The following is a 26,795-nucleotide window of genomic DNA, read 5'->3' as shown; positions in this document are numbered from 1 at the left end:
TTTCTGCTTCTTTTCATCTAATTGCTCTATTGCTTCTTGTTGTGAGATTTTATCTAACGTTTTTCGTTTTTTGTCTGATATTTCATTTCTTATAAATTGTGTTAGCTGTTCGATGTCTTTTCTCAGTTTTTCTATTCTGATCTGTAGCCTGTGTTGCCATGCTGGTTTTGTGGGTTTCTTCTGTGTGTTGGTTGGTTCTGATCTCTGCCTAGTGTGTATATTTATTGTAGTGAGTGCTCCTACATAAACCAGTAGTTGTAACTCTTCCATAGTTGTATTTTCATTTATTTTGTTGTGTATGATTGTGTTGATAGTAGTTGTTGTTGTTTCGACTTGTGGGTTATTTGGTGGTCTATGCAAGAATGGTATAATGTCTGTATTTGTGTCTTTGTATTCTATATATGTCAGCTGAAATTTTTTCTTCTGTATCTAACATGTGTGTCACTTCGTGTTCTATTTGTGCTTGTTCTGGTGGCTGTCTTAAGATTTCGTTTTCCTCTGATTGTTTAATTGATGCGTTTTGTTCTTTGTTTGTTTGCTCTGGGATGTTTGAGTCCATTACTGTATCTTCTTCTTCTTCTTCTTCTTCTTCTTCTTATTGCACATATTTTGCTCCAGTATTTGTTGTACTTGTTGCTTGATGTTTTCTAATTCTGACTGGGGTATCCTGTTATTTTTTATTATTACACTGATCTGATCAGCTAGTCATCGTTCTGTTAAAAATTTTAATTCCGGGTATCTGGTAATAAATGTTGTGTATACTTGTGATCTGTATCCAGTTGTGTTGGTTCCTAGGTTTGTTGCTTGGTAAGAACAGAACATGAGGTGTCGATTAAATTCATCTGACCATCTCATCCTCTGTCTTTGTTATCCTTCTAGGGTGGTTGCAGGAAACATATCCTGCAGAACACCTCTATTTGGATTTAAATCATTTTCCAGTTGGCTAGCAGTGTCGTTACCATTGTGGGCGGGCATAGGGTTCAAGCGTCGTCCCCAACCATGACGGCGCTTGTCCGAGGCTTCTTTAGTTCTGTCCTGAACCGAGTGATCACACTAAAAGGGGGGTTAGCCCTATTAGTGGTTTGTTCTTTTCGTCGCCTTTTACGACTGGCAGAACATACTGGAGGCCTATTCTTTTCCCGGGCGTCCACGGGGATTATAATTATTATTTCCTTCACTTTCTCAGACGTTAAGTCCGGTTATCAATGGAGTGACACGGACCTTGATCAAGCGTCACTTCCTTTTAACTGTACGGTACGTGTTATATTGCATTTAGGAACTTTCGGGTAATTGAACATGTATCAATAATTACGGATTTCTGTAGTTGTATATATATGTTTGGATGTAGCTGTATTGCATTGATGTACTGGTGGATATTGTGTGGTATGACTCCTGTAGTTGATAGTATAATTGGTATGATGTCAACTTTATCCTGATGCCACATGTCTTTGACTTCCTCCGCCAGTTGGATGTATTTTTCAATTTTTTTCTCCTGTTTTCTTTTGTATATTTGTTGTATTGGGTATGGATATTTCGATTAGTTGTGTTAATTTCTTGTTGTTATTGGTGAGTATGGTGTCAGGTTTGTTATGTGGCGTCGTTTTATCTGTTATAATGGTTCTGTTCCAGTATAATTTGTATTCATCATTCTCCAGTACATTTTATGGTGTATACTTGTATGTAGGAACGTGTTGTTTTAAAAGTTTATGTTGTAAGGCAAGCTGTTGATGTATTATTTTTGTGACATTGTCATGTCTTCTGGGGTATTCTGTATTTGCTAGTATTGTACATCCACTTGTGATGTGATCTACTGTTTCTATTTGTTGTTTACAAAGTCTGCATTTATCCGTTGTGGTATTGGGATCTTTAATAATATGCTTGCTGTAATACCTGGTGTTTATTGTTTGATCCTGTATTGCAATCATGAATCCTTCTGTCTCACTGTATATATTGCCTTTTCTTAGCCATGTGTTGGCTGCGTCTTGATCGATGTGTGGCTGTGTTAGATGATATGGGTGCTTGCCATGAAGTGTTTTCTTTTTCCAATTTACTTTCTTCATATCTGTTGATGTTATGTGATCTAAAGGGTTGTAGAAGTGGTTATGAAATTGCAGTGGTGTAGCCGATGTATTTATATGAGTGATTGCCTTGTGTATTTTGCTAGTTTCTGCTCGTTCTAGAAAGAATTTTCTTAAATTCTCTACCTGTCCATAATGTAGGTTTTTTTATGTTGATAAATCCCCTTCCTCCTTCCTTTCTGTTTAATGTGAATCTTTCTGTTGCTGAATGTATGTGATGTATTCTATATTTGTGGCATTGTGATTGTGTAAGTGTATTGAGTGCTTCTAGGTCTGTGTTACTGCATTTCACTACTCCAAGTGAGTAGGTCAATATTGGTATGGCGTAAGTAATTATAGCTTTTGTCTTGTTTCTTGCTGTCAATTCTGTTTACAGTATTTTTGTTAGTCTTTGTCTATATTTTTCTTTTAGTTCTTCTTTAATATTTGTATTATCTATTCCTATTTTTTGTCTGTATCCTAGATATTTATAGGCATCCGTTTTTTCCATCGCTTCTATGGAGTCACTGTGGTTATCCAATATGTAATCTTCTTGTTTAGTGTGTTTTCCCTTGACTATGCTATTTTTCTTACATTTGTCTGTTCCAAAAGCCATATTTATATCATTACTGAATACTTCTGTTATCTTTAGTAATTGGTTGAGTTGTTGATTTGTTGCTGCCAGTAGTTTTAGATCATCCATGTATAGCAAATGTGTGATTTTGTGTGGGTATGTTCCAGTAATGTTGTATCCATAATTTGTATTATTTAGCATGTTGGATAGTGGGTTCAGAGCAAGGCAGAACCAGAAAGGACTTAATGAGTCTCCTTGGTATATTCCACGCTTAATCTGTATTTTTCTGTGATGTGATATTATTTGAATTTGTTTGGATATTAAGTGTGGTTTTCCAATTTTTCATTACTATGTTTAGGATTATTATTATTATTATTATTATTATTATTATTATTATTATTATTATTATTAATTAAATAGGCAGCATGGCTCTGTGGTAGAATGCACACCTGCCGTGTCTTGAGTTCAGTTCCAACTAGAAATTTTTTTTCCATTTTACATTTCATGAAAATGCTAGTGGAACATGCACCTTTGTTTGAAAATTTACCAGGGTCGGGAATCGTACACACAGTACACACGATAGATTAACATTCTACCACAGCCACGTGGCTCAAAAAGTGACCTTGTTTAGGCTATTCAAGGTGCTCAGAAAATTTCAAAGACTATTTTCTTGAGAATTTTTGGGAGTTTCAAATACTTACAAGGAGAATACAAAAATCAGATTCCCATTGTGCTGACACACCATTAAGATCTTTTTCAGGAAGTGAGCCTGTCAGACTGTCCTCTTTGAGAGGAAATGTGTAAAATTGAAATATTTAGAATGTTTTACACTACTTTTATGAGATAAGGCCCAAAGGACCATGCACAGCTACAAGTTTCTTTCTCCACTGTCTTCTATCTATAGCTACCATCTGCCATCTGGCCATATCTATTGCCAACTGTTGGAAGTCTTCATGGAGGCCACCCCTCCAACTCGTCCTTGGCCTTTCCAGGAGGCTCCTATCTGGTGGGGGGGGGGGGGGGGGGGGGGGGGGAATGTAAACATCTCCCATCCAAGCCACATGTCCAGCACATTCTGGTCACTAGCATCTTACGATTACTGTTATATTGTCATCTTGGCACAGTTCGTCTCGCTTGTGGTTGTGGCTGATCCTCCATTCACCAGTTTTTGCAACCAACACCAGATCAAAGATGATCGGCAGCACTTTTCTCTCAAATACGAGAAGTTTACAAAACTCCTGCTTTGGAATACTACCGTGTGTCACTGCTATACAGTACAATGAGTTGGAACATTGTTTTATATAGCCAAATCGTGAACTGTCTCGAGGCACGCCCAGACAAAAGCAGTTGTGTTAAGCCGTAGAAGGATCTGTTTCCTGCCTGTATACAGGTGCTGATCTCTACTTGGTATGAGAAGTTCTCGATGAAAAGTGCTCCCAGGTATTTAAATTCGTGAATTCTCTTGTAGGACCGGTCTCCTGCTCACAGTAACTGTAGTTGTTCAGTATCTTGACCTTGTTGATGAGTCGTAACAAGGTAATTCATCTTGACTTCGTTTACGAGTAGCCCAAATTTGCTGGCAGCTATCTACAGTGCCCTGATCATTTGTTTCAGTTCCTTATCAGAGCTGCTGATTGAGCAGAAACCTGCATATACCAGATATGATAAGTTCTTCCCTTTGACTTGGGCCCATTCAAATTTCTGTTTGGAAGTCTCACATACGATCTGAAGGACAAAACACACTCTCACTCTCTCTCTCTCTCTCTCTCTCTCTCTCTCTCTCTCTCTCTCTCTCTCTCTCTCTCCCTCTCTCCCTCCCCCCCCCCCCCCCCCCCCCCCATGAGACCTACCACAATTTCAATGTCACCTGTTAGTCAGTTTTTCATCTTCACCTTACTGAGTGTTTCACTCAGGCAGATATAAATTTCAGGCTGTATTTTTAAGAGATCTGCAGAGCTTCTATAAACACTACATCCAGGAGTTCCCATTATTCAACCCTCACTACCACTCATAAGTTACAAATTCCTACTATTTGAAATTCCAAAGTCAGCTTCATTGTTAAAATAAAATTTTCTTTGGGCCCTCAAACAGATGGCTATATGACAAGTGTCTGATGATGGTTACATTTTTTAAAATCCAGTTCAGAACAATCTGATCTATGTTGGTATGAATACCAATCATCTTAGAAAATTAGTACTTAATTTTGGCAAAAATCAAAGAACATATCTAATAATGGTCACTGACGTGTTGTAATATGCACCAGACAATAACTGACTAACAAATGAAACAGTACTGAACTCATAGTGTCATCAAATTAACTTCATCAACGTAAACATTGTAGCACGAGGAGAAAATGTTCTAAGCTCCAAGCTAGTGTTGCGGGAATGATAAATTGGCTAATTAATAATTTATGTTTTCAGTTAAAATACTCAGTCAAGTTTCTACAGGATTACCTTTTATCCATCATACCCACCAAAAATTTAGAAAAGAAACTGTTTGAAAAATGCTCAAGACACAGTTTAAAAAATGGAACCTACAACAGCTGTGCCATAAATGCTTTCCACACTGGTTCTACATCTGCCAGAGCATACATATTAGAGGAAGCTTTTAGTTATTTTATCCTTTTTATTAAAACATGTCTTCAAAGATGCCTTAAGCATCTCATACTTCACCGTATCAAATTTAACATGAATGTTTGTCAATATGAGCTTCTAGTACAACACCACCAATTACCAGTCCATAGCATTGTCATAACAGTCACTCGTTTCACATTTGCTTAATGTAGGCCTCATCACCCCAAGTGTTCAATTTGACTTTCACTTACTGGTGCTTAATACCAATTCTGCTATTGACAACAGTTTATAATGGATCAACAATTTTGTTTGCATCTGAACTATGGAACATCATAGCTTCCTGATTGTATGAGGGCTAACCACAGCATCACCTGATGTACCTGTAATGATGTGAAAACAGTAGTGTTCCCAATAAAGGACTACATAACAGCTAGAGCAGCTTGGAAAGTCTTCCATTCACAGTGAATCCTATCAATTCATCAAGAAATTACCTTGGCAATTAAAAAAAACTGTTTGAAGATTCTTTAATACCAACAAAAATAATCCCTACCTTTACCTACCAGCTATGAAGTTAACTGTACAATTACAGAACATAAATTTGTCCTTGTTATGATACTATTGAACTTTTTGTTGCAAACTACTTTCAACTTACTCAAAGTATGCTGTGTGTCCCCCATATCTTAAGAACTGGTACAACATCAAGTAGTACGGATTTTTCTTTTCATCAAACAGAAGTGGTGAAGTAAAACCAACTGAACATATCAAGTATGTTAGTCTGAAACATAAAAAGAGGAGTATGTTATGCAAATAAAAATCTAGGAATTAACAGTGTGAGAAATAAGAACAAATTTTTACATAGATATAGTACACAAGTTAAAAGTAACAAGAGAATATAATACCCTAAACTGATTCAATAATTACGAAAAGTGAAAAATTATTGAGTCATCAATATATGAACCAAGTTTCTGCTACAGCTGGGGCACACTCCCTCCAATCTGTCAGTCTTTAAAGTTCTTTTGCAATAAAACTGTGACACTTACTTGAATTGGGGTACACAAACTTTAGGTAATGATGTCCAGCTTAAACAGTCGACAAGCAGCATTGCCAAACTCTCTGAAATATCCTTAGCTGCTGGTGTCAAAACTCTCGACAAGACCGTATACCGCTGGCGTCGTTTCAGAGGTGTTCCAACACTTAACTGAAAATTAAAATTCTATATCACATAATAAGTAACAATAAATGTACAAAGATAGTGTAGCTTAGAATAAGAAGCATGTTTATCTACTGTTTTAGAATACATAACAAAATGAAGTTTACAGGTTTTTATTTTGTCAACATCTTTTACTAAAAACCTTACTTTGTTTTGGTTTTACGCAAGTCAGTCAGCAGATAAGAATCATCAGCTCAGTCACTACGTCAGCATCAAGACTGAGGATGATAGAGATAAGATCAAAATACTGAATTCAGTCTTTCAAAATTCTTCACTGCAGAAGTAACGTTCTTTTTCAGTCATTGCACAAAAGCCAAATGGATGATACTGAGAAGTTCCCTCATTGCACAAAAGCCAAATGGATGATACTGAGAAGTTCCCTCTGAACATAAAGATACCTAGCAACTGGAAGAAGCACAAGTCATTCCAGTTCTCAAGAAGAGTCATCATAGGTGTACACAATTATAGGCCTGTATCACCGGTGTTAATCGACTGAGCTGTGGAATATATTTATGCTCATGTTTTGTTACTTTCTGGAGAGCATAAGTGTCCACTATAACATCAACATGGATTTTGCAAACAGTGATCTTGTTAAACTAAGCTCCCTCTGTTCATCGAAGAGATCCAGAGCATCACAGGTAACAATGCCCAAGTTCTTGCTGTGTCCCTCGACTTCAATACGACATTTGATATAGTTCTGCTTTGTCATTTAGTGAGTAATAAAACCTTATTAAGAATTGGACTGGCTTAATGATTGGACAGAACTTAACACGTCAGTCTTAACATTTCTACTATCTCTGTTTTTGAAGTGATGGACAATGTATGATTGTTTTAATTAATGCTGTAGTCAGAAATAACATGAAAAAATATTTCTTCCTCTTTTTCTTCCAATGTGATGCTTGGTGGAACATATAGAGTTACTCTTAAGATGACGACTGTATAAAAACTGTAGGACATATATATAATGCACACATACATCAGTGAGTAGAACATCTCTCCCAGTTTTTAATTCAGATTATAGATGCTCAAAGACATCATTTGTAGCATGGCAAATGTCAATACACGTATACAATTCATGAACACAAATTGTCTGGGAATGCAATGCATGACAACAGACTACTCCGCAAATTTGTTGATTAGCTACCAATCTGCAGGCACAAATTAATTCTAGAGAGCAGAGGGTTGGCAATACAATCTGACGGCAATACAATCTGACGGCAATACAATCTGACGGCAATACAATCTGACGGCAATACAATCTGACGGCAATACAATCTGACGGCAATACAATCTGACGGCAATACAATCTGACGGCAATACAATCTGACGGCAATACAATCTGACGGCAATACAATCTGACGGCAATACAATCTGACGGCAATACAATCTGACGGCAATACAATCTGACGGCAATACAATCTGACGGCAATACAATCTGACGGCAATACAATCTGACGGCAATACAATCTGACGGCAATACAATCTACAGGTGCAATCTGTACTTGCAATAATTCTGAAAACCATGCACAGGCTTACTTTTAATAGTTTGACATTGATACGTAGCAATAACACGAAGAAAATTCCCACTGGTTTTCTGATAAACTGTCATGGAACACATACTTCCCAATGGTAGTGAGAGCGTAAATGCAACAACATCAACACACAGTTTCAGTATGTCAAGTGTGTGTGTGTGTGTGTGTGTGTGTGTGTGTGTGTGTGTGTGTGTGTAACGTCAGAAGTTCCATCAGGCTGTTTGCAGACAATGCACTAATGCACTTACCTACAAGAAGAAAACAGCACCAGATGAGAGTAACAATGTTAAGAAAGAGGTGCAGGTGATTGACAATTGGTACCAGGAGTGGTAGCTGGCCCAGGAACAATGGATCATACATAAATATAACATACTGCACATAAATGTATGAAAGTTATATTACACATTCATGGATGAAAATCAATGTCAACAGTACCTGTCATAAATTATCTAGGAGCAACCATTTGAAGCAACATGAAGTGGAATGACCACATACAATGAATTTTACGAAAAGGAGATGCCAGGCTGAGGTTCATTATAACAGTGTAATTCAGTTTCATCAAAGAAAATGGTGCTTAAAAAAATAAAAATAAAAAAATAAAAATAAAAAAAAATAAAAAAATAACAACAACAACACAGGTAAGTCGACCGAGTATTGCTCATCAGTGTAGAACCACTATTAGTTTGGATTAATGGAAAAGATGAAGAAACAATGAAGAGTGACATCTTTCATCACAGGTTTGTTTAGTCAGTGTGAGATTGTTATGGAGATGTTCAACTAACTCTAGTGGCAGAAACTACAAAAGAGGCAGTGTGCTTCATGGAGAACTTTACTTTTGAATTTTTGAGAGTGTTTGTTCTGGGCGGAGTCTGGCAACATATTACAGTAGAACATCAATTACTGAATATCAGTCAACTGAAACATCAGTTAACTGAATGGGTTCATGTCAGCAAATTTAAATTTACATGCCACACACTTCTGCTAACAGCTTCTAGTTCTCTGGCACTGCAGCTCTTTTCCTCTCCTTGCCAACAACGAGAAATCATGTGCTTGACCTTGAGCCTCTAGTTGTCACTCAGCAGCAGTGTGTGAGCATTTGCTTGTAACAACCCTTTGATTTGTGAAAAAGCACTTGAAATTAATAAGAAACTTGAGAAGCAATGCTGATTTTAAAGTGGGTGGCTTTTGTGTTGCTAATCTAGGCATGGAATTAGGGAAATAGACATTCAAAATGAAAAACTGTTGATACTGAAGCAGCTGAATATTTTAGTCTTTTATTAAATATATTGATACGGAGGGCTATAACAAAACCAATGTCTACGATGCAAACAAAAGTGGTTTTTATTGAAAGAGAATGCAACAAAATTCCTGGCTTCCAAGAAAGAAATTCAGACCTGGTTATAAGGCAAGCAAATATCACATCATTGCTATGGTATACAGGAATGTTACTGGAATATGTAGTCTACTCTTGGTGGTCATAGCGAAGTCTAAAAATCCGCCATATTTTACACAACTAAAAAAATTGTTGGTCACCTACAAAAATAAAAAGACTCTACAAATATTTTTATTCACTTCACATTTTGTAAAACATTCTGATACCTGCTTAATAATTATTATTCACAACCTTCAATCACTGACATCCGCTGCACCAACACCAGATGTACGTGCACATACATGTACAAAATGTTACTTCAGTCCTCCAACTGATGGGTCATGGGATCACTGAAAGCTTCAAACGGTATTATAGAATGGCATTGCTGCATATGGTTCTGATTGGGAGGAGGATGTGAAACACATTTCAGGCAGTCTACACTGGAATTAATTTGAAGACACAGTGTATATGGCAGCAGGAGCTTGGGCTACTTTGAAGGACATTACCCTAGCGAAAGATTGGGATAAGCTCCTCCCATCAAATGAGGTTATCACTACAACTGAAGACCCACAAAACAGTCAGTTTGTATCACAACTGGTTAACCTGGTTAAAGAATGTCCACAATTTGAAGATTCTGACCAGGAAATTATTCCAGACAGGATGGAATGTGATGCTGATGATTCTGGTGATCAATTACTGGCAGAAAAACTCACTTCTAGTGTCACTGATGACAATGATCCTTGAGACAACAAAGAAGAGATTAGCAACAACTGTACTGTAAAAGAGCCACCCTTCCGTTGGGAAGCTTTTCACTGCCTTCACAAGGTTATTACGCAAACTGAAAACAAGAAGAGTGTACTGTGTTTAAGACATGTGGAGGGGGAGGGGGGGGGGGGGAGGGGGGAATCTCAGCTCTAAAGCAAAATTCTATGTTTGACTACTTTTCGTAGATTGTAGGACTGCTTTAACAGTAAATGACTACTTTAAGTAATATAGGTAGCATATATGTAATACATTTAAAACATATGCAGTTGTGTGTTCAATACATGTATCTATTGTTCCCATGACAGTGGTACATTTTTTTTTAACTGATCAGTTGCTTGAATAATCAGTTATCCAAACACAACCAGCCTCAAATTGTTTTGTATAATTGATGCTCTTCTGTAATTTCTTCCACATCTCTCAAAATGACCACATTGAGAAAGTTAGAGGCATTAGAGTTAATAAGGAGTCCTACTGACAACCATTCTTTCGATGCGTGATTCGCAAATGAAAAGGGTAGGTGGGAGGGTAGTGGTACTGGTATCACACTCTGGAACACACTGTAAGATGGCTTGTGGAATATAGGTATAGATATATTCTACATTATTCACAGCTAAAAACTGTTGACTAAAGCTTCTTCTCATGATCTCTGCTGCAAATAGCTTGCAGATTTTACATGAAATGACAAAATGCTGCAGCTGGTGGTTGACCTGAAATACTGATAGATAGCATATATTACAAATGTACAATTTACTTGACAAAAATATAATCTAGACACCACGTAAAGCAGTCTGAGTGTATAACTTGCAACTGTGTGTTCAAAATGCCACACCATAGAATGAGGAAATGAATTTAATGGAGAAGGTGACTAACAGAAAGCTGCAGATTGCAATAATCAGGGCAAACGGTAAGATGTATGTGCTATAAATGGCCCTACTATTTGGATAATGCATACCTACTAATACAAACAAAACCAAAATCATATTGATAGCTGCTTGATGGCTCATTGTGAAGGTATTACATGAATACTCAATAATGGTAAAATACCTTGACTAACATCCCAAACAGCTCCGCCAGGGCTCTTCCAAGCCTTGAAGATGCATGCAGCAATGGTTTTATGTATTTTGCAACAATATTTGGTGGAACTTTGAGGAAATTCCTCTGTTCAGTGCCACTCTCATGGCTTGCATCTGTATCATTTGTACTTAAGGCTTCCATTGCTGTTGTCATTCCTTTATCACTTCCAGATGAACGCTCACCAACACCCTGAAAATCAATTTTAAGGACACAAATATAACCAACTGATTGTAAACTTTTTTGTTGTAAAACCACTTAACAAAATTACACAGTATCCTCATTAAAATATTCAATACAGCTGACTAGAGAACCACATCAGACATTAAAAATGTGTAGTAAAACTTGCTTAAAATGGAATTGCATGGGACTAAAGTAATTTTCCAGATTGGCCAAGTCTCTGGATTACATACAATACTCTAGGCAACATAAAATTTGTCAAATGCCATGTACAAAGTGCAAATCTGTAATTATGCACCTATTTATGTACCTTTACAGTAGATGTTCACTTAATGTGCACAACAGAGTACTGCACTATTACACTAAATGATACACAATACAGCATGTCTGAATGTTTAGTGTAACTTCAGATTTGTGTATTCTTGTGCATACATATTATTCCCATTTCTAGGCTTTACATTTCATTTTTTCACTACATGTCAAGGAGGGAAGCCTGTTTGAATTTCCTGTTCAGAACTGTTTTTCTACATGATTTTTTAGACTGTACTGTAGTTTCAACAGATAGTAGGAATTTTTGTGCGTTTCAAATCCCACATCATTTATGCATGCAACAGTTTCTTCAGGGGTATAAATTTTTCTACAGACATCATTTTGCTCCTCTTTTTCTTTGTTTCCTCCCCATCATTTCCTGTGTTGCAGATACCTGTTTGATCTGCTGCCAAAACAACAGTGGAGTAAATTGACAAATTCAAATGTAGTCATTTGGACAATATGAAATGTTTTGTATTCGAATTAATTCAGGAACTGCTGCTGCATTTTCTTTACCTTCAATGAGTCACAAGCATCTTTATCACCACCTCCAAAGCCTGTATTGTTGCTTTTGACAATTTCAGGCATTACTTGCTATACTGCCAAGCCAATTTAATTTACTGCATCCAGGACAGAAACTTAGCATGCAAGAGCAAATGTACTTTTGGCATAGACCCTAACAGCAACACAATAATTGCCTAGAATAGGACTTTCAGTTTTAATTTACAGTTCATAACCAATAAATTGTGGTCAGGGTCCACATCTAACACTGAAAATCTCTTAAAATTTAAAATCTGGTTCCTAAATCTCTGTCTTACCATTATATAAATCAATCTGAGACTTTCCCGTGTCTCTGTGTCTCTTCCACAGGCTTCTTTAATGATTATTAAACCTAGTGTTTGCGATGATTACATTACATTCTGTGCAAAATTCTACCAAGTGGCTTCCTCTTTCATTACTTTCCCCCAGTCCATATTCATCTATTATTTTTCCTGATCTTCTTTTTCATACTATTGAATTCCAGCTGCCCATCACAGATTTGTGCCTTCAGTAAGGCATCATTATCTCATCATACACTTTTTCAATCTCTTCATCATCTGTGGAGTTAGATGCCATATAATCTTGAACTGTTGTGGTAGATGTGGGCTAAGTGTCTATCTTGGCTTCAATAATGCATTCACAATGATTCCCATGGGCGACAACGCAACATAATTTGCTGTCTGCTCATTACTCTTCCCCCCACACTCACTACAGTTCTAAGCCAAGTTGGTGTCACTGTTACCCCTCCATATTGCTGTGCTTGAGCAACTGTGAAACACAGCCTGCAATATCTTCCAGGATGCAGCTCATGTGTAACAACAGTGACTAATACATAAATAAAAAAATGCACTCACAATTCTGGTCAAATCTTGAACTTTCTCTTGTCCTGTAATCTAGCAACACCTGTTGGTAATATCTCAGACTCGTCTTACCAATGCAGTTTAATCTTGCAATAACAATGACAGTCAGTTTAATATGATTTATTTCATTTTTAGACATCTAATTCTGGATTAGTTTTCTTTCTTGTTTCATCTGAATGTCACCATCTTGTTCCAAAGCTGACTAAAGGGCAGTAACATTTTTATCCAATATTCTAGTATGTGAACAGTCACCCAGTCTCTTATCTGCAACCCACTTGGTAAATCATTACAGTGTCTCATAACCAAATAAAATACTGACTTGTGTTCAGAGTGAAGTGGTGTTTTTGAAGAAAAACGTTTTCATTTTTCAGTGTTACCTTTGCTTCAAAAGCACAATCAATGTGGGGGCATGGCATCCATACATGTATGAGAACCTTTCTTTGGGAAGTGTTCATATACAACAAGAGTTTGTAAGACAATGTAATTTAATGCTATGTCCACCTGTGTTTCACAAAATTGTCAAATTACAAACAAAGCAATAGACTGTTGTGGCAACTAGTTGATAGTTTCCTGTGTACCCCTTGCACTAGCACTGAGCATAATTATTCAAATTCTGGTATTCAAATAATGTCGATACTGTATCAAGCACTTCAGACTTTAAGGAAATCTTGAACCTGAGTTCCCAAGTTCGAGTCTCGGTCTGGCAGACAGTTTTAATCTGCCAGGAAGTTTCAAATCTTGAACCTGTTTCAGCATGAGTATCATTTGCTGTAGTACCTACCCTTTCTTCAAACTAGATCCCATGTGACCTCAATTGCCCAAACTTCATCTACATATGTAAGACAACTCCTATATCAGTCCAATAATGTAAAAATGTTGACCTCATTGGCAATAGTTTAATACATGAATATAAGAGGTCCTGTAGTTTTCAAATGACAAATTTAGAAAAAAATTTCATCTTATAATCAAGTAAATATCTTAAGATTTATAGCAATGTACTTAACAAACATTACACATACCCATATCTTGCAGAGAAATGGTTTATCGAGAACCACTAATTTTTTAGATTTTCGAATTTTATTTCAGGCATGTTTCAGCTATGTCATGAATAATGTTGGTCAAACAGATTAACTCACTACCCAGAATGTCTGTGATAATATTGCCTCTATAATTACAGACCACACATGAAAAAAAAAGGGAAATAAAGGGCTGCATTTAAGGAACTTGTTCAGAGGAGCAATATGGCTAAACAAAATCTTTGAACAGATATAATACACTGAGAATAAATACAGTTTTTACAAGGTATGTTATTCATCAAAAAAATGCTTGCAAGTCCTCTTCTGTTTCAGCATATATGTGATACATATCCTTGGCAACAAAATCTACTGTTATTTCATAACTTATAATAAAACAACACCATAATTATTTTTAAATGGTATTTTTATGGTAAAATGTATATTTGACCAACCTTGTCTTGGGGCATTAGCTTCTGTAAGTCTTCTTTGGCAAATTCTTTGTCAAGAGGAACTTCATCACTGCACAGTGCTAGGAGTACAGTGCTTTCCCACACTAGTGCTTTATAAAGACTTTTTAGCAGTGACAAGACACAGAGACCTCTCACAGAACCCCAGTGGGCCAAAGCAAGAGATCTAAGTTCATTCTGTAACAAAATATTTCAAGTTAAATCAAGATAAAACGTGCTTTTGACCAATGCAAACACTATATACTTTATGGTGCACTGGGTATTTAATGAAGGTTTGAAAATTTTATTCAATATGCATTAAACAAAGATCTACAATTGGGCTGTGCACCACCCAGGTGCAGGAACACATACATTCAGTAGCAAAGAGTCATCAACCAAAGTTGGTTGAACCCCACAGTGCTTTACTAGGCATGGTTTTATTGGTTGTGGCATGTCATCCTCTTCCTCTGACTTTTGAAGTAATTTACCCAGTCAGTCACAACAGGGTATATAGTTCAATGTGGATTCTAAACCATGTGGTAACATACCATTTTTACCACCACCACCACCACCACCACCACCACCACCACCAACAACAACACGAGCAGGTATTGTATGCACTATACAGCGTGTTACAAAAAGGTACGGCCAAACTTTCAGGAAACATTCCTCACACACAAATAAAGAAAAGATGTTAAGTGGACATGTGTCCGGAAACGCTTAATTTCCATGTTAGAGCTCATTATAGTTTCGTCAGTATGTACTGTACTTCCTCGATTCACCGCCAGTTGGCCCAATTGAAGGAAGGTAATGTTGACTTCGGTGCTTGTGTTGACATGCGACTCATTGCTCTACTGTACTAGCATCAAGCACATCAGTACGTAGCATCAACTGGTTAGTGTTCATCACGAACGTGGTTTTGCAGTCAGTGCAATGTTTACAAATGCGGAGTTGGCAGATGCCCATTTGATGTATAGATTAGCACAGGGCAATAGCCGTGGGGCGGTACGTTTGTATCGAGACAGATTTCCAGAACGAAGGTGTCCCGACAGGAAGACGTTCGAAGCAATTGATCGGCGTCTTAGGGAGCAAGGAACATTCCAGCCTATGACTCGCGACTGGGAAAGACCTAGAACGACGAGGACACCTGCAATGGACGAGGCAATTCTTCGTGCAGTTGACGATAACCCTAATGTCAGCGTCAGAGAAGATGCTGCTGTACAAGGTAACGTTGACCATGTCACTGTATGGAGAGTGCTACGGGAGAACCAGTTGTTTCCGTACCATGTACAGCGTGTGCAGGCACTATCAGCAGCTGATTGGCCTCCATGGGTACACTTCTGCGAATGGTTCATCCAACAATGTGTCAATCCTCATTTCAGTGCAAATGTTCTCTTTACGGATGAGGCTTCATTCCAACGTGATCAAATTGTAAATTTTCACAATCAACATGTGTGGGCTGACGAGAATCTGCACGCAATTGTGCAATCACGTCATCAACACAGATTTTCTGTTAACATTTGGGCAGGCATTGCTGGTGATCTCTTGATTGGGCCCCATGTTCTTCCACCTACGCTCAATTGAGCACGTTATCATGATTTCATACGGGATAGTCTACCTGTGCTGCTAGAACATGTGCCTTATAAGTACGACACAACATCTGGTTCATGCACGATGGAGCTCCTGCACATTTCAGTCAAAGTGTTCGTACGCTTCTCAACAACAGATTCGGTGAGCGATGGATTGGTAGAGGTGGACCAATCCCATGGCCTCCACGCTCTCCTGACCTCAACCCTCTTGACTTTCATTTATGGGGGCATTTGAAAGCTCTTGTCTACGCAACCCCGGTACCAATTGTAGAGGCTCTTCGTGCTCGTATTGTGGACGGCTGTGATACAATACGCCATTCTCGAGGGCTGCATCAGCGCATCAGGGATTCCGTGCGACGGAGGGTGGATGCATGTATCCTCGCTAACAGAGGACATTTTGAACATTTCCTGTAACAAAGTGTTTGAAGTCACTCACACTGGTACATTCTGTTGCTGTGTGTTTCCATTCCATGATTAATGTGATTTGAAGAGAAATAATAAAATGAGCTCTAACATGGAAAGTAAGCGTTTCCGGACACATGTCCACATAACATATTTTCTTTCTTTGTGTGTGAGGAATGTTTCCTGAAAGTTTGGCCGTACCTTTTTGTAACACCCTGTATAAGTTTCCCTTGTCCAGATACAATGAATCTTCACACTGCAATTGGGACAAACATAACTAGTCACATGCTGAATGTGAATTTTAGAGTTTTTGGACGGGTCTTCCTCCAACCTATGCTGCATACATTTAATATTACAACGGTGACTGCAATCTGGTTTGCTGCCTCGTTGAGGGGCATGGTGCACAGGTAGTCTTTGGAGCCCAATGTACTACCCCTCACACAGGTGACACCAAATGCCATGTTTCAGCAACATGACACAATTAATGTACAAGCCTTCTTCAGAAATATGACTAGTACTACTGCTTTTCTGGTGTCTGCATTTAACCTAGTGATGTGTGTAAGAAACAGTTGTTGACAACTTGTTCACCTCAATCCACCAATTACTACTGTTCTTTTGTAGACTAACATACAAAAAGCATGGAGATAAATTGACAAGGAACATACCCATACCCTCAATTCCATACTATAATGTTTAGAAACTCTTATAGCAGAGTGTGGGGGCTTCTCAACTTACAGAAGTCTGTCAGACACTATGTAGATTCCAGTAATCCTAAACATTTGTGCATTTCTTGAGGCTCCAGAATAAAAAGAAAATTTTGATAGCAAAGTCCAGCCTGTAAGGCAGATAATCCATCATCTCTGAGTCGAGTGCTTGCGGGAACTCTGTTGTCCTTGGAGCCGTGTTCGGCCTAGTGCTAGCAGCACAACACTTGCATTAAACATCCCACACCGCTTGTTGTGAATGGCTCATCACAATTTTTGCACTGTTGTCCTGTAGCACTCAGCATTCACTGTCTATTTTGGTCACAAATTCGAAGATGAAACTAGCTGTGTCTCAGAATACCAAGCACAGTACGTTCCGTGACAACACAGTCTGCTCGAATTTTGTCTTGCATGGATAGCTACTGTGACACCAATGCATTAACTGCTGCTTTATTTCTGGGGCATTGTGTGCAACCAATGTATCACCACCTGTAACGATCCAGTCTGCAAACACTCTGCTGTCATCGAGATACTGCTGCAGAAAAGTCAAAGCTGCTGTCATGCACTCTGCTTTGTGTTCTGGAGTTACTGGATTCAGAGTACATCTGGTGCACAATTTCTGCAACAGGTGTTCAAAGACCATTCACACAACAATGTGTGGCACATTTGTAGCAACTGACTATCGAAGCCCATCATTCTGAAGTGATGCTTCTCCATAATGCATTCCATCACACATCATTACCTGTAATGATTTGATGGCCTCACTCTGCACTGCTCCTCATGAATATTTTGGCAACCTGCTGTGAAGTCTCTGTAGCAGTGACACACCATCTGCTTGCTCACGACATTAGGCCCCTTGACTTTGCACAGCTGATGACAAATTTCATTCAGCAATATGATCTGTGCATTCATAATCTATCACTGACCACACTTAACACATGACAGGAGCTGGAATACAGACATCTATTTATAACCACTTCTACAAAACTGCTGAGAGACCTCAGGAAGTTCAGTTAGTGCATGTGCCACATCACGTCATTAGCCTATCGTGTACACACAGTCGCTTCATGCAGAATACAATTTGCTAGCTGTGGATGAGTGGGATAGTTGGTTGGTTTGTGGGGGTTGAAGAGACCAGACTACAAAGGCCATCGGTCATAAAACACACACAAGGAACAAAAACAAGCAACGAAGATGACAAGGGATGACAGAGAACCCTCAGATGGAGTGATAAAAGCCCCCTGCACAAACAAAACTTTAAACTAAGCCTGCCGTGGCAGCATCATCCCTTGAAAGTGCAGGGAGCATATCAGGCAGCGCAAACGTCTGCCTGAGCATAGTTAAAAGCGGACAGTCCAACAAAACATAAACCACTGTCAATGCTGAACCACAGTGACAGAGAGGTGGGTCCTTGCAATGCAATAAATTGGTTGGTTGGTTTGTGGGATTAAAGGGACCAGACTGCTACGATCATTGGTCCCTTTTTCCAAATACTAAAAACACCCACAGAGAATAAAAACGAGTAACAAAATAGATCACAGACGACACAGAACAAGAGAAACTTAGACAAAGACCAGACAAAACGAACAAAAATCACATAGTGTGACGGTGGTTGGCCGACCATAGAAATAAAAAAGGAAAAGCCAACCACTTAGAAACATATTAAAAAATCAGACACAAAAGGACATAACAAATGCTCAGATTAAATGATAAAAACCCCCTGCCAGAATAAAACGTGAAACTATGCCAGCCATAGCAGGGTCATCAGTTAAAAGGGCAGGGAGCGTATCAGGCAGCGCAAATGTCTGCCTGACCACAGCTAAAAGGGGGCAGGCCAACAAAATGTGGGCCACTGTCAAAGCCGCCCCACAGCGACAGAGGAGGGTCCTCCCGGTGCAGTAAATAACTGTGTGTCAGCCGGGAGTGGCCAATGCGGAGCCGACAAAGGACAACTGAGCGGGTGGCTCGCAGGGATGACCGCCACGCAGCTGTCGTCTCCTTGACAGCATGGAGTTTATTAAGCGTGGTCAGTTAGCGCCATTCATCATCCCATAGCGCAAAAACTTTGCGGCGTAAAACTGCCCTCAAATCAGTCTCTGGGAGGCCAACATCCAGAGATGGTTTACTGGTGGCCTCTTTCGCCAGGCGGTCAACATTTTCATTGCCAGGTATCCCAACCACTCTAGGGTATGAAAGATGGCAACCAGTTCAGCAGTGTAAACGCTGCAGCCAGCCGGCAACGAACGTTGTTCGGAATGGCCCCCTAGAGTTAGCGCATAACCGACACGACCAGCAACCATCGAACCGTCAGTGTAAACAATGCCAGAGCCCTGATACGTTCCGAGGATGGAAAGAAAGCGGCGGCGGAAAGCCTCTGGAGGGACTGAGTCCTTTGGGCCCTGTGCCAATTCCAGCTGAAGGCGAGGGCGAGGCAAACACCACGGGGGTGTATGCAGAGGTGCCGGAAAGGAGGCACAAGAGGTAAAGCCCCAAGCCCGGAGAGAAGCTCTCGTACATGGACCGCGATCGTACATCCAGCCCTGGGCCTCCGTTCTGGAAGATGGACATGCGACTGTGGCAATAGTAGCCGATAGTTACAATGCCCGGGCAAGCTGAAAACATGGGCAGCATAAGAAGCCAGCAAACATTGGCGGCGTAATCGCAGTGGAGGGACACCCGCCTCCACAAGTATGCTGTCCACTCGGCTGGTCTGGAAAGCACCAGTGGCAAGGCATATCCCACTATGGAGGATTGGGGCCAGTACCCGCAATGCAGATGGGGATGCTGAGCCATAAGCCAGGCTCCCATAATCCAGACGGGACTGGATTAACGCCTGGTAGAGCCGTAACAGGGTAGATCGGTCGGCGCCCCAGCGGGTGTGGCTAAAGCATCTCAGAGCGTTTAGATGCCGCCAACACACCTGTTTAAGCTGCCGAATATGAGGTAGCCAAGTCAACCGGGCATCAAAAACTAGACCCAAAAACCTGTGGGTCTCCACCACAGCAAGGAGTTCGTCGGAAAGATAAAGCCGCGGCTCAGGATGGACTGTTCGGCGCCGGCAGAAATGCATAACGTAGGTCTTGGCAGCTGAAAACTGAAAACCATGCGCTACAGCCCAAGATGCGCCTTGCGGATAGCGCCCTGTAGCTGACATTCAACAGCTGCAATGCCAGTAGAGCTGTAGTAAAGGCAGAAGTCGTCAGCATACAGGGAAGCGGAGACAGAATTTCCCACTGCTGCAGCGAGCCTGTTTATTGCAATTAAAAACAGGCAGACACTGAGGACAGATCCCTGTGGTACCCCTTTCTCCTGGACTCGGGAGGAACTATGAGAGGCCGCGACTTGCATGCGGAAGGTATGATACGACAGAAAATTTCGGATAAAGATCGGCAGAGGGGCCCGAAGACCCCATCCATGAAGCATAGAAAGTATGTGATGACGCCATGTCGTATCGTATGCCTTCCGCATGTCAAAAAAGACAGCAACCAGATGCTGATGGCGAGCAAAGGCAGTACAAATGGCCGACTCCAGGCTCACCAGATTGTCAGTGGCGGAGCGGCCGTTACGGAATCCACCCTGAGACAGAGCCAGAAGGCCCCGAGACTCCAGTACCCAATTCAAACGCCGGCTCACCATCCATTCGAGAAGCTTTCAAAGAAAGTTGGTGAGGCTAATGGGGCGGTAGCTGTCCACCTCCAAAGGGCTCTTGCCCGGTTTCAAAACGGGGATGACAATGCTTTCCCGCCATTGCAACGGAAACTCACCCTCGACCTAGAGACAGTTGTAAAGGTAGAGGAGGCGTCGCTTGCAGTCCACTGAAAGGTGTTTCAGCATCTGACAGTGAATGCGATCTGGCCCAGGAGCGGTATCAGGGCAAGCGGCAAGGGCAGTGTGAAATTCCCACTCACTGAATGGAGCATTGTAGGATTCAGAACGGTGGGTGCGAAAAGAAAGGCTCTGACGTTCCATCCACTCTTTAATGGAGTGGAAGGCCAGTGGGTAATTGGAAGAAGAAGAACTAAGAGCAAAATGCTCTGCCAAGCTGTTGGCAATTTCGTCGGAGTCTGTACAAACTCCTCCATTCAGGGAGAGTGCAGGGACACTGACAGGGGTCCGATAGCCATAGAGGCGTTGGATCTTGGCCCAGACCTGCGATGGAGAGACATGGAGGCCAATGGTGGACACATACCGCTCCCAGCACTCCTGCTTGCTTTGGCAGATAACGCGGCGGGCCCGCGCACGCAGCCGTTTGAAGGTGATGAGGTGTTCAATGCAGGAATGTCGCTTGTGATGCTGTAGTGCCCGCCGGCGATCTTTAATCGCCTCAGCGATCTCAGGCGGCCACCAAGGCACAGTCTGCTGCTGAGGGGACCCAGAAGAACTGGGAATGGCAGATTCTGTGGCAGTGACGATGCTGGTGGTGACTGAGTGAACCACTGCATCAATGTCATCATTAGAGAGAGGCTCAATAGCGGTAATGGAGGAGAACAAGTCCCAGTCAGCCTTATTCGTAGCCCATCTGCTGGGGCACCCAGAAGAGCGACGTTGTGGCAGTGACAGAAGGATCAGAAAGTGGTCTCTGCCACACAAGTCGTCATGCACACTCCAATGGACAGACGGTAAGAGGCTAGGGCTACAGATCGAAAGGTCGATGGCAGAGTACGTGCCATGCACCATGCTGAAGCGTGTGAAGGAACCATTGTTTAAAAGTGAAAGATCGAGCTGTGCCAATAAATGCTCAATGGTGGCGCCTCGACCTGTTGCCACTGACCCACCCCACAGAGGGTTATGGGCATTGATGTCGCCCAGTAACAAGAAAGGTGACAGCAATTGGGTGAGCAGCGCAGCCAGCTCATGCTGCGCAACATCACCATCCGGTGGACGGTAAAGACTGCAGATGGTAATAGCCTGTGGCGTCCACACCCTAACAGTGACAGCCTCTAAAGCTGTTAGTAAAGGGACAGACTCGCTGTGAAGAGAGTTAAGGACATAGATGCAGATGCCACCAGATACCCTTTCATAAGCTGCTCGGTTCTTATAATAACCCCGATAGCCACGGAGTGCGGGGGTTCACATTGCTGGAAACCAAGTTTCCTGAAGAGCAATGCAGAAGAAATGGTGAAGGCTGATAAGTTGTCGGAGCTCAGCTAGATAATGGAAGAAACCGCTGCAGTTCCACAGGAGGAGGATACTGTCCAGGTCCGAGAAAGGCGTGATGGGACTGGGAAGGCAGATTACGCCGCTGGGTCACCTGCTGCCTCCAATGGAGCACCCGTGCAAATGCTGTACATTGCGTCTGAGGGACCGGCGAGATCAAGGTCCTCAGCGGACACAAGAATCTCCACCTCATCCTCAGACGCAGAGCTTGTAGGTAGGGGTGGAGTAGGAGCCACCGCAGGTGCCTTGGTCTTACGGGGCTTCAATGTCGTTTTCTCTCGCTGTTCCTTCGGTATCGAAGCTCGACGACCAGCGACCTGTGGCTTCTTCAGCTCTGGTTGGTGTCTGCTGTGCCGCTGGTGGGAACCTGGGAAGGGAGGGACCCAAGGGATCCCTTTCGAGCGAGAGAAGCTGAAGAAGACTTACGCTTCTCCGACTTAGAAGTGGGGACTGGTGTCCCTGGTGGTTTAGTGGGTGCTGCTCCCAAGGTAGATGGTGTGGGAGCAACAGCAAGAGAAGGGGCCCCCATCGTCAAGGGGGCAGGTGAGGTCCTTTGACACTGAGAGCTGACTGTCTGTGGTGCAGCTAAAGGAGTTGGAGCAGGAGTGACAGTGGAGGCGTAAGATGACATCATGCTAACGGGATGTAGCCATTCAAATTTCCGTTTAGCCTCAGTGTAAGTCAGTCGGTCCAGGGTTTTACATTCCATGACTTTTCGTTCTTTCTGTAAGATCCTGCAGTCTGGTGAGCAAGGTGAATGAGGCTCTCCACAGTTGACACAGATGGGAGGCGGAGCACATGGAGTATCGGGATGAGATGGGCGTCCGCAATCTCGACATGTGAGGCTGGAAGTATAGCGGGAAGACATATGGCCGAACTTCCAGCACTTAAAGCACCGCATCGGGGGAGGGATATAGGGCTTGACATCACAACAGTAGACCATCACCTTGACCTTCTCCGGTAATGTATCACCCTCGAAGGCCAAGATGAAGGCACCGGTAGCAACCTAATTGTCCCTCGGACCCCGATGAACATGCCGGAAGAAATGAATACCTCTACGCTCTAAGTTGGCGCGCAGCTCGTCATCAGACTGCAAAAGTAGGTTCCTATGGAAAATAACACCCTGGACCATATTTAAACTCTTATGTGGTGTGATGGTAACATTACATCCCCCAACTTGTCACAAGCAAGCAACCTCCGTGACTGGGCGGAGGATGCTGTTTTTATCAAAACTGACCCAGAGCGCATTTTACACAAGCCCTCCACCTCCCCAAACTTGTCCTCCAAATGCTCTACAAAGAACTGTGGCTTCAGGGATACAAAGGATTCCCCATCAGCTCTGGTACAGATGAGATACCTGGGCGAATAAATGTCACTGTCATTCATTGCCTTTCGTTCCTCCCATGGTGTGGCCAGGGATGGGAACGATTTGGGGTCATAAACGTTAGCTTTAAAATGAGCCCTTGAACGCTCAGAGACTGCTGGTGGCTGGCCACCAGCAAGAAATGATGTACCACACTTCATTGCGAGACATCCGCCCTGGTGCCACCTACTCCGACCAAGGGCCCTCCCCATGAGCGCCACCCAGCCACAGCAAGAGCCACCTGGCAGGATGGCCATTGCCGGGAGTCCTGATGCCCCTGGGAGATGGGCATCTACTCCTTGGCATACATGGGGAGTAAACTGCGCAGACATTAGTAGAGCGATCCCTGTGTAGTCAGGGGGCTACAACCAACAGGGTACATGGCGGCGCCACCACAGCGGACTGGTTACCGTGCTGGATCTTAGGTGCAAAAACGTATAAGGTCGTCGTCGCAGCTAAAAGTAACACTGCACAGTGCAGCGTGGTAATCGCACCCAGGGACGTATCCTCGCACAAGAGATGGAAAACAAGTGGGACACCATTTCAACGACGAGAAAGCCAGCTAAAGGTCCCAATGCACAACAGATACAATGCACAACAGATACAATGCACAACAGATACAATGCACAACAGATACAGTGCACCATGTAAGGCGCCCTTCCCCAATTGGCTCGCTCTTCAGAACAATTTAGAAAGATTGAGGTCAAACCCGAGAGGGGACCATCACATAAGGCCGAAAAGGTTGAGACTCCTTTTAGTCACCTCTTACGACAGGCAGGAATACCGCGGGCCTATTCTTACCCCCCAAACCCACAGGGGGGAATGCAATAAATAACCGTGTGTCATCCAGATGTGGCCAATAAGCAGCCAGCAGAGTACAACAGAGTCCTTGCGAGAGGCCCACAAGGAGGAGCAGCACACCAGTAGTCTCCTTGACGATCTGAAGTTTGTTGGGTGAAGGCAGGGTGCACCATTCATCACTCCAGGTACCAAGGAGCTTCTGCCGTAAAACTGAATGGAGATGACACTCAGAAAGTCCAATCTCCGAAGCCAGTGCACCGACAGCCTGTTTGGACGGTGTGTCAACACGTTCATTACCCAGGATGCCGACATGACCCAGGGCCCACATAAAAACCACGGAGCGGCCGCAACGGGCAAGATGTGTGGATGGACTCCGGGATAGCCATCACCAGACGAGAGTGAGAAAAACACTGGTTGATAGCTCGTAGACCGCTCAGGGTGTCACTAAAGATAACAAAGGACTCACCTGAGCAGGAACGGATGTACTCTAGGACGCAAGAGATGGTGACCAGCTCGGCAGTGAAAACACTAGCCAGCCAGCAATGAGCATTGTTCAGAATGATCCCCAAGAGTAGGAGCATAACCAACTCGACCAGTAACCATCAAACCGTTGGTACAAACCATGTCAGAGCCATGAAACGCAGCAAGTATGGAAAGGAGGCAGTGGAGGGCCTCAGGATAGACTGAGTCATTCGGGCTCTGTACCAAATCCAGCCGAAGGCATGGGCGGGGCACACACCACAGGGGTATACATATATGGGCCCTGAAAAGATGTAGGAGATAGAAAAACTGAAGCCCAGAGAGAAGAGCCCGGGTGCGAACCGCAATCGTACACCCTGACTGGGGACACTGTTCTGGAAGATGGACAACCGAGTTGGGGAACAGGAGACGGTAATTTGGATGCCCAGGCAAGCTACAAACATGTGCAGTGTAAGCGGCCAGTAGTCGTTGGTGCTGGATCCACAATGGAGGGACACCAGCCTCCACGAGCAGGCTGTTTACAGGACTTGTGCAGAAAGCTCCAGTTGCAAGTTGGATCCTGCAGTGAAGCATGGGGTCAAGCAATCACATCGCAGAAAGTGATGCCGATCCATAAGCCTGGCTCCCATAATTGAGACGGGACTGAATCAACACCTGGTACAGTCATCGAAGGGCAGACCAATTGTGGACTCAAGCAACGAAGAGTGTTAAGATTGCGCCGCAACGTTTGTTTAAGGTGCCGAATACGAGGGAGCCAAGTCAACCGGGCATCAAAACACAAGCCCAAAACCGAAGTGTCTCCACCACGGCAAGAGGTTCACTGTCCAGATAAAGCCATGGCTGAGGGTGAACAGTGCAAAGATGGCAGAAACACATGATGCAGGTCTTGACAGCTGAGAACTGGAAGCCATCCATGGCGGCCCAACACTGCGCCTTGCAGATAGTAGCCCTGTAGCTGCCGTTCAGCAACCGCAATGCCAGTGGAGCTATAATACAGGCAAAAGTCATCAGCATACAAAGAATCCAATAGGGACATTCCCACAGCTGCAGCTAGCCCATTGATAGCAACTAAAAAGAAGCAGACACTCAAGACAGAGCCTTGCAGGACCTCATTCTCCTGGACTTGGGAGGAACTATGGGAGGAACTACCTTGAAGGAATGAAGTGACAGAAAATTTTGAATGAAAAGCGGGAGTGAGCTCGTGGGACCCCACCCATGAAGCGTGGTGAGGACGTCATGTCACCACATCACGTCATATATGCCTTCCGCATGTCAAAAAAGACAGCAATCAGATGCTGACAGCAGGCAAATGCCATACGGATGGCAGACTCCAGGCAGACCAGATTATCGGTGGCAGAGTGGCCCTTACACAACCCACCCTGGGACAGAGCCAGAAGACCCTGAGACTCAAGTAGCCAACTCAACCTCCGGCTCACTATGTGTTCAAGCAACTTGCACATAACATTGGTGAGGCTAATGGGGTGGTAGCTGTCCACCTCCAGGGGGCTCTTGCCAGGCTTCAACACTGGGATGATAATGCTTTCCCACCATTGAGAGAGGAACTCTCCCTCAACCCAGATACGGTTGAAAATGTCAAAGAGGTGTCGCTGGCAGAGTACCGAGAGGTGTTTGAGCATCCAATAGTGGATGCGATCTGGCCCGGGAGTCATATCAGGGCCAGCGGCTAGGGCACTGTGGAATTTCCACTCACTGAATGGAGCATTGTACAATTCGGGGTCACGCATATGGAACGAAAGGCTCAGACTTTCCAACCACTCTTTCAGGGAGCGGGAG

At 42.6% G+C, this 26,795-nt stretch overlaps 1 protein-coding gene across 1 annotated transcript in view; it reads right to left on the bottom strand.

Annotated features, from left to right (window-relative positions):
• LOC126470028 (E3 ubiquitin-protein ligase HUWE1) overlaps positions 1-26,795 on the bottom strand; it is a 458,288-nt gene that overhangs the window by 251,139 nt on the left and 180,354 nt on the right. Inside the window, exons 15-18 of the mRNA XM_050097515.1 lie at positions 14,512-14,703; positions 11,128-11,346; positions 6,245-6,402; positions 5,857-5,979 (exon numbers count right to left, since the gene is read on the bottom strand). Of these exons, the coding sequence (XP_049953472.1) occupies positions 5,857-5,979; positions 6,245-6,402; positions 11,128-11,346; positions 14,512-14,703 (692 nt within the window). The remainder of the gene's footprint in view (positions 1-5,856; positions 5,980-6,244; positions 6,403-11,127; positions 11,347-14,511; positions 14,704-26,795) is intronic.

Source organism: Schistocerca serialis, chromosome 3 (genome assembly GCF_023864345.2).
Source record: "Schistocerca serialis cubense isolate TAMUIC-IGC-003099 chromosome 3, iqSchSeri2.2, whole genome shotgun sequence".
Classification (NCBI taxonomy): Eukaryota; Metazoa; Arthropoda; class Insecta; order Orthoptera; family Acrididae; genus Schistocerca; species Schistocerca serialis.
The sequence above is the reverse complement of the archived record's forward strand: the minus strand, read 5'-3'. Positions and strand labels throughout refer to the sequence as shown.